Below are 9,440 nucleotides of genomic sequence, written 5' to 3' on the forward strand. Positions count from 1 at the left end.
TGTCTTCTCTATTTGTATCAGACAAAACAATTGGGAGTGCACATCCTATCTAAGAACAAGACAGACTTGTGATCACCGTTCAGTGATATAAAAGCTCAGTGTCAATGGTTTCCTGGCCTTTGCTCTGTATAATCTCAGTGAGGGCGGATAGCACTTATTTGGTCTGTGCTCAATGTGAGCACGTATCTGCTGCTTAAAACTTCTGTCTGCAAGGGGCAGCCAATTAGTTAGAAATGCAACAGCCATTGCACAGCAAGCACGTGTGAAAAATAACACAAAATTCCAAATTTTTTGGATGCAAACTTGTCATCTAACGGATGTACACACCGAAAGCATTCATTCTAAAAAAATGAACCGTGAAAAAACATGAAGTTCACATCAAGCAATGATGTCAAGCTTGGTTCGAAAAAATAAACGCTGCAAATTCATCCAGCGACATCATGCAGTCGGTGTGAATGGCTGCATTAATAGGCAAGTCCAAAAAATATTTCTAATGCACAAATTATTTGCACAGATTTAACATGTTTGGTGTGTAAAGGTCTTAAGCAGAAAGGAGGCAATCAACTGAGCTGCTGAACCAAGGCCCAGGATAAGAAAGTGATGCACTATTTTGAACTGTGAGGCACGCAAAGCCACTATAGTAGGCTCCATAAATAAAACCTTGCCGCTTGGAAATGAGCATGACAGGGTCCCTTTTCAGGGAGGTACACAACAAATAAAAGCTCAGTACTGATGTTGTCACTGATGGAATAAAAAGTCAAATGTTTTGCTGCAGAACAATTTTCAGTCAAATCCTAGCACAACCTTTTATTTTACAAGCATTTGTGCATGTGTATGTGTGCGTGCATGTGCGTCCTCATACTGAAAACAGGGATTATCCAAAGATGTGTGTTTAATAGCTGCCACGTGTGCATGCCTGAGTTAGAGCAATTAGCTCACAAATCATGTGCTTTACAGTAAGGCAGTGCAAACACAGAGCAGCGCTTGGTTTGGCTTCTGTGAATATTAAGATCCTGGACACATGTATAACCTCTAATTACGAAGCTTTCCTTTTCAGTCAGCAGTAAAATGAAAAAAAAAAAATTAATGTGCTTTTAGGAAAGCAGCCACTGTCAGAAGAATGACACCATTTTCTCCACAACAGCGACTTCCGCTGGTTGGTGTTTACACCTTCACATGTTTGGCTGAGATTGCAGGGAATAGAGTCAAATCAGTCCAAAGGTAACAAAACCTGCCGACCAGCATGTATGAAGCTCACTTATTAACATGCTGCATTTCATTTTCCGAGATTTTGGAATGAAGAAAAAAAAAGAAAAAAAATCACTTAAGCCGAATACACAGTGGAAGCAATTTGCTGATTATGCATCGCTTTGAAGCTGCCAGTAGGTCTCTTGCGGACATGCAAGGCTTCAGCTGCCTAGGTTACCCCCTAATGTATTTACTAACAAGTAATACGTCAACTGTTTTCTTCACTCTGATTGGTAGTCTCTTCACTTGCCCATTGGACCTGCGCACATCGCGTCATCAGCAGTTATTTTGCCCATAGTCGCTTGAGGTCACCTAATAGACTTCACTTTCTATGGTCTCTGATCACTGTGAATCATTCCCAGTGTTTTCCAGATCAAACAAAAATACTTATTTTTGTTCTTCCCAAATCAGATCAGTATGGATACATTTTATTACAAAGGTAAAACTGAAAGAGTATCTCTGTATGGGGATGTTTTTATTATTCTTTCATATAATAACATGAAGACATGACCAAATGGAATGATTGACCCACGATTCTCATGAATGATTAAAATGATCATTCAGATTTTCTAACTTATTTATAAGGGAACAATTATCTGCATTTGCATTCTTTTACTCTTTTGCAGTTGCTTTTGTTGCTTTGGAATATTCACATTTGCAATAACTGTAACCCCCAGGCCGACAGGACACTGGTAACCGGGTGCATGTCAACAGTTAATATGTTATTAACTTAGCTGATATTGTTCTGTGGGAAAGAAGTTGGTATATTTTTAAGTGCTTGATGTGTGATGTTATAATCCTGTAAATAATGGGCCATGAAATTAATTTGCTTAATCATTACATAAGACCAACAGAAGCTTTTTATAAGGAGTGATATATGCAGGACAACATCTTCCTGAAGAATTATTCCATGAAACTGCCAGGTAACAAGTTAAGACTACAGGAAGTGACAGTAAAATTAAATATAGCAATGAGAAGGGTGGCTGTTCCTGATGAAAGGGCTCAGGTAGTAAGAAATGAGTCATCAAGGTAACATTGTGCTAACACAAGTCTGTTACCATTTGAATACTTCTAATATCTGCAGAAAATAATATTTGCACTAGCGCTAACTAGTTATTTATTCCAGTTAGCTGGTTATTACAAACAAATGATCTGAAGAGCAGGTTCCTGAGCGTCCGTGCTCACAGCCACCTCTGTATATCTAAAATATAACCCTATTAGGGATGCACTGTCTCTGACACGATGCACATCCAAGTGTAGAAAGAACAGTCTGAAACTGAGCATTCTGAAGTATTTTGGGTCCGACCTTGATATTTGAAATTTGGCAATCAACAATGGCAATATTGGAAAGAAAACCACCGTTATAATAGTAAATCTATGAAAAAAATAAAGAAAAATTTGTTAGAGCTCTCCAAGGTAAATTGCTAAAATGCTTTGTGGGCTAAATCAGGCAAACCCTTTGATTCTGTCTGAGTAAGTAATTACTATGTAATGAATGTATCTTTAATGCTAATCAGTTCTGTCCACACCTCCTGCTATTCACCTTTGTCCCTTGCACAGTTCAAAGACCACTTTACGTCATCCAGAGCTGAGCTGGTTATTATTAAATCTTATATATAGCACTCTGGCTTGTTTGAGCTTTCTTTCATAGACTGTAAAAGATGTATGTAGATATCTTCAGGATATCAAAGTGAGGCCAAGACGAAGTTCTATAGTGACATAGGATCAAGTCAATAAAGCCAGAGTTCTTCCACACACAGAGTCCAATAGAGTGGTCTGCGACCAGCTGACAACCACTGACTCCAGTGAGCTAAACCTGCGCCGAAGGTGAACCTTTTACTGAAATTTTACTTTTGGCTAGTAGCTAGTGAATTTTTCTATTCAGGGAAAACATCTCCAAACAACCGGGGCTAGGGAAACGTTCACTATGGCAGACAACTCTTGAGCAATGTGCACATAACGTTATGACTAAAAACTGAAAGATATCTACTGGAAGCAGTGTTCTGATGAATTGATGGCTTCAGTCCGTAGTTTCAAGTTTTTCTAAATAGGACATCGTGGTGTTTTTGTGGTAAAAAGGATAACAATCGCTGGGTGAGCTTACCCAGTGACTGACGAGTAGCTAAATTTACCAAAAAGTTTAAGGCTTCACAATGGGCCAACCAATATTTGACATCATGGTGGCTAATTCTTTTATAGGGAGTGTATGGGTATCATGCACAATGTACACAAGCAGTAAACATACAGAAGAGCATAAAAGACACTTATTGCTCATACCAACATGGTGGTATAATTTTTTTTATACTTTTTGACCCAGCAGTCCTCTAACTTACCCCATACGTTCCCAAGCAGTGTCTCCAACTTGAAGCCTGTAAAATTGGCTGTGGTGGGGCCCGTCGCATTGGGCTTCAGGTCAGGAAGCGTGATAGATTGAGGGTGCACGGCGAAGAAGCTGATGAAGACAGTGATCAGGACAACAATAACAATCACAAAGATGAGGAAGGTGGTTTTGGCATAAATGTGGGCTCCCACCAGGCACACCAGCAGGCACAGTAGGGCAATCCCAGTGCCATAAAGCAGAGACCACCAGTAGCCAGATGGAAGAACCTGGTAGTGAGAAGTGGCTACATTCCCAGCTAGAAGGATGAAATGAGAGACCCATTTTAATAATGTTAAGAAAGCTTAAATACACCACTCCCAACCTGATGTGAGTTTTTCAAACAAAAGTACACAATTATGCTAATGAGACAAACTATGAAAGTGAAAGTTACCTTCAGGGACTCCAAATGTGGACAAGATGGCTTCAACCAGACCGAGCACCATCAGAGCACTGCCGCACACATTAGCCAGGAAGAACATGATGCCGATGCTGCCACCAAACTCTGGTCCCAATGCTCGGCTGATCATGTCTGAGTGCCATTAAGGCAAAGCACACTTGTTTCATTCATTCACATGTATGTGCATTTCTCTACGGATAGTAGTCTAATAGTTTCGGGCAATATCATTACCTCCCTTGTAGTTTTTTTGGTTTATATTAGCTTAGCTTAGCATAAAGACTTCAAGCTGGGAAAAATAGGTAGCAAGCTGTCCAAAGACCAGTTAGTGAGTTTTGGGAGTGCTGGTAAGTGGATTGTGTTCCTTTTAAACCGAGGCATACTGGCTGTTCCCATATGGAAAAGAAATAGTAAAAACTTATATGTGATTACTCATGAAAGTGGCCACTTTCTCATTACTTTCATACATTGTTTTAGTAAGTATCCAAAACATACAAGTTTCATTATATAATTTTTCAAGGGATCTTATATCTGTTTTCATTCTCATATGCTTTTCATACAAGTTTCACACAAGACAGATACAAACTTTATAAGATTTATATATATCTTTTCCATGTGGGTTAACACCCACTTCTAACAACATTTAAACAAACAGCCGTAAAAAGAAAGTAGACAGGAATACTGGGAGGCTAGATATACAGCAAAGGCAAGAAGCGGCAAAGACAAAGGAAAAGGCTTACGGTGAATTTATAGTGACACCAAGATAAGATCAAAAGACTTGCATCAATTGGCTAGACAGACAGAGACTAATCTGAAAAGGATATGCGTTAGTGATTAAGGACAGAGGGAATTTCAACAAGTGAAAAGTGTGCATTGAGAAGATGGAAGGAGTACTCTGAGGAGCTGATGAACCAAGAAATAGAGAGAGAGAAGAGGATGGATGGAAAAAAGATGAATTAGGAAGTGCAGAGGATTAGTTAGGAGTTGTAAGGGCTGCTATGAAGAGGATGAAAAGTGGAAAGGCAGGTGGTTCAGATAACATAGCTGTGCAGGTATGGAAATGTTTAGGAGAGAGGGCAGTGGACTTTTTACCAGGTTGTTTCACACAATCGAGGAAAGTGAGAGAATGCCTGAGAAATGGAGATATACAGATATGTAGGGTGAACAGGTGAAGGGCAGAGCTGTAGCAGCTGCAGTATAAAGTTGATAAGCCATGCTATGAAGATGTAGGAAAGAGTTGTTGAAGCTAGGCTAAGAGGAATTTTGAATAATCTTGGAAATGCACCATTTAGAACCGTGGACATGGTCATGGTTGGAAGGCTGGATCCTCCCAAGTTTCCTCCTGCCAAGTCAGTGCCTCATCTAGGGTCATGGCACAAATAAAATGAGAGAAAATCCGAATTGGAATTGGAAAAGCAAAATTGCTAGAAGGCTTTATTAAGTTGCCCAGATACTACAAATGAACCAAAATCCATAGTGTTATTCTTTCACAGTTACCTTCAAGCAAAAATACTTAAAATGTAATCCTGGCTTATTTACACATTTTAGCATAAATGTGGCTATAATGGTTCTATTGGTCAGGACCCAAAATAAACATGATACTTTAAAGGTGTCTTTAGTACAAATAATCGCCAACCCTAGGTCCATTCAATGTCACTGACAAGTCTTGAACTGCACCAACATACAGATTATATTTGTTTAACTAGTTTTTGTTCTTTTAGTGCCTGCACCACTGGCACTGTTACAGTCGTATGCAGATGGCGTTTCTGTGTGTGTGTGTGTGTTTTAAGAGGATACAATAAGCTCCCCCGGCATCAAGGGCTCCATTGGTGGAGATGGCGCAGACAGACAGCACGGTCATACAGATGATGATGTAGGCCACAACATACATGGCAATAGCCTGGTAGAGCCCAGCCTGTCCCACTGCAAGTCCTAGTCAGAAAGCACAAACATGGTGAGATGAAGCACTAGAAACAATAGAGACCTAGAAAAATCTAGGATCTCTTTCTCAGACATGGTTTAATTTACCCTGCGGCACCTGAATCAGAAAACCCATAAATTACGAGCATGCAAGGAAAAAAACAGATAAATTAATGAGGGCAAGATGAAAAGTTTTTTAAAAAATTCATACAAAAGTCAGTCTGTATGGGTGGGGGTGGCATAAGGGTATAAAAATTCTGCAATATCAGGCAGAACCATACCATGTAGTGATTTCAAAGTAATTAATAAAACCTTAAGTTGAATTCTGCAGCAAACAGGAAGCCAGTGAAAGTAAGTACCCTTTCAGCTGTGTGCAGCTATACGCAGGCAACACAGTGAGTTTAAATACTCAATGTGGGAAGAAATGAGGGCGCAGATACGTACTTAAGTAACTGTCGAGAATTGTTCAGATGTTGGTAACATCTGTAATCTGTACATAGAAAGTCTGACCTAAACTCTTGACTTGCTGGTTGAAATCGAGGTGTGGCTCATATTCCTAATGTGTTGCTTTGGGTCAGTTATCAGTCATCCAAGGTAGGGAGTGACACTGAGAAATATTACCCAGACTATAAAAAACAAAGACTTCAGTTTTATTTATTTTTTTGTCTTTTGTAAAGCCAGTAGACAAAATTCTCTTTGCTTGGAGATGAACCCCAGTAAGAAGTGAACCATCTTTGAAAAATACTTTTAAACATGAACTTCCCTCACTGAGCCACTAATCCTGTGCTCAACTGTCTGAAAGCAGAAGTTACCTATGTGGTGTTGCACTGGTGACACCACCAAATGTGGTATCGAAAATGTGAGCAATTTAGAGTAACATGATAATTCCCCCAAACAAGCAGCGGAACCATCATGAAAATGGCCTTTTGTACTGCAGAAACAAATTCATGCTTGCTTCAACTGTATGATGAACACATCTGCAAAACTCCTTCAGGAAATGAAAAATGAAAGCAGCTCTGTCTTCGGCTTAAAAAATGACTCATCAAAACATTCCAACCTCAGTGAAAGCGAAACTGGAATCACATGTTGGAAGAAAATTCCCACTTCTCACAATAGCATCTGTGGTTGGAATGGTTCCTGACAGAAAGAAATTCCGAGTTTTTACACAACAATAAGTATAACTAAAATTTCTGATATTCAAAAGCGAATGAATGCGCATCTAAATACATTTGGGACAGGATATTAAGCTCACTTTACACCATGCTAGACACACATTTACCACATTATCACTAGTTTCTGCTGTAACCTTTGAGAGGCATTAAAAGCACCATGGTTTCATACACTGTGACCAGTACTGCTGTGGATCTCACATGATCTCCAAGGACCAGACCTACAATCTCTTTAAGAATGCAGCAGGCACGGTTAATGAATGCAGCTTTACTTTCTTGTCACTATTATCTTGTCAGTAGGGCATATTTTAGTCAAAGTCTTCATCCTTATCTGCGCCAATTGTCAAGACTGATAAAATAGTAATTTCACATCCACAATGAAACCCCTAACAGTTCCTGTGCAAGGAGTCTGAAAACAGACACAACACTGTGTTTTCCCTGTGTGTGTGTGTGTGTTTTAGGAATCCTCACTGCACAGCAGCTGACGTCTCACGAGACTGAGGGAGGGGGACAGTAGTGGTGGTGGGGTGGGGAAAACAACTAACACAAGCAGCAATGCCCAGATATGAGGGGTTGTGATGAGAGAAAAGAGAAGGTGAAGTTAGATGTGACCTCTTTTAATGCTTTAAACACAGAAATAGGGGAAAGTGCATTAAATTATAAATATCTGCTTATTTTCATAGCAAGGTAAACAGTGGATGACCTCAGAGTGCTCCTTACTTAATATAGTATAGTCTATTTTTTATATTTGTCAAATATGTTGTTTTAGCATTATTGAGTATGGTAGGAGGTGTTAGCATACCTCCGATGAGATTGACGCAGATGTTATCTGTCGTTTAATATTTGGAGACCATTTCACCTTCTTTTGCATCCTCTCTGCTTAAAAAGGGGGGGGGGGGGGGGAGTCCTTCTCCCTAGTACCAATAGTTTTTCCTCTCGTGACTAAGGGCTAAATAGATTTGTAGCCCACTGTGATCTTCACTAGAATCTAGTCTTAACTGTAAGGGCACAATTCTTTGGTAGATTCATGGATATATAGAGAGAAATTCATCGTCTCAACTGGTCCACAAACAAGTACAACCTGTAGGCTTTTAATCGGAGCAGAACACTCAGTTACACCTTCCCTCATTTAACAACACTGAGGGAAATTTTTACATCTACTCACTTTTGTATAACATTAAATTCCTGGCTATCTAAAGCTCTTTTTAGCAAATAAGCAAAGGCTGTACATCAGTGAGGTGGGAAAATCTCTCTTACGTCATTCATCCACAGAGGCAGGTTATATGAAAAACTATGTGAGACAGTTTGGGGTTTGAATATTTAAAAAAGCTATAGATGTTCCTCCTCGTGATATCAATGAATGAATGCCGTGCATACAGGTAATGGACATATGCTGTCACACCTGTACTGCAAAGCCGGAATGTCACGGAAGTGACATGTGACAGTGACAAGTAACGGAACATAACGGGATTTAACGTGAAAGTTTAAAAAAATGGGGGGGGGGGGGGGGGGGGGGGGGTCACAGTCGAGACATACACCCTCAACTTTGCTGAAAAGTGCACAACTTTAAAAATCTCTAAAGAGTTTGGCATCGCTCTTACCAAACAGGTGATTAGCGCACGTCCGTCTAAATGAGCACTCACCTATTCTGAGAAAGACTACCACGCTGAACATCGATAGCAAGGTAGGGATGACTACACCGAAGAAGGTGGAGAGTTTCTTCTGTTGCTTCTGCTGGGCAGCCCTCCGCCCTTGGCTGCCCGGGTTATGAACCGGGGCCTGCCGGCCCGCCTGTGACCGCAGCTCGGATTCATTGACGCTGGTAGAGAGGCGGTAGTGGAGGAGAGGAGTCCGCTCTGTCATGGTGAAACCTGCTCCCGGACTAGATTTCAAAACTTCATTAAAAAAAAGTGTCCCGGATAAATTTGAGCGATCAGACACCAGAGTTAAATTTTCAAGTCTGCCCGGTTCGTGGAATATCTTCGAGCGTACAAATGAGCGTATTCCAACCGTTTCAAAAACCGAAGCAAGTGTATCAGTGGCGAGTCCTCATCAAAAAGAATCAACTTTACCTACCTACATAGCAAAGCAGTGGTTATGTTAATAATAAAAAAAACTAAAATACAAATGCGTGTTAAACCTACATTTTAAAACGAGTAGGCCTTTCCTATAGCGTTATAATTCTGTTAAATGCCACATCAAGCGACTGTTGTATCGTAACATCTCATACAACTATATAGAAGAATGTCATGTGACACGGGAATGTCATTTTGTCTTAATAGCGGTGATTTCCGGTTAAAACTGCCACAGTAGAACACAGGGAACGTAA

The 9,440-nt window shown here is 40.2% G+C and overlaps 1 protein-coding gene across 2 annotated transcripts in view; it reads right to left on the reverse strand.

The window, feature by feature from the left end:
- zgc:153039 overlaps positions 1–9,328 on the reverse strand; it is an 81,790-nt gene extending 72,462 nt beyond the window's left edge. For both annotated transcript variants that reach the window (XR_013101619.1, XM_004562847.4), the window contains exons 1-4: positions 8,755–9,328; positions 5,820–5,954; positions 4,020–4,157; positions 3,582–3,884 (exon numbers count right to left, since the gene is read on the reverse strand). Coding sequence is in view for 1 of the 2 variants with exons in the window: in XM_004562847.4 (XP_004562904.1) it covers positions 3,582–3,884; positions 4,020–4,157; positions 5,820–5,954; positions 8,755–8,974 (796 nt within the window). In the remaining variant the exon portion in view is untranslated. The remainder of the gene's footprint in view (positions 1–3,581; positions 3,885–4,019; positions 4,158–5,819; positions 5,955–8,754) is intronic.
- Positions 9,329–9,440: the final 112 nt, after the last annotated feature.

Source organism: Maylandia zebra, linkage group LG14 (assembly GCF_041146795.1).
Source record: "Maylandia zebra isolate NMK-2024a linkage group LG14, Mzebra_GT3a, whole genome shotgun sequence".
NCBI lineage: Eukaryota > Metazoa > Chordata > Actinopteri > Cichliformes > Cichlidae > Maylandia > Maylandia zebra.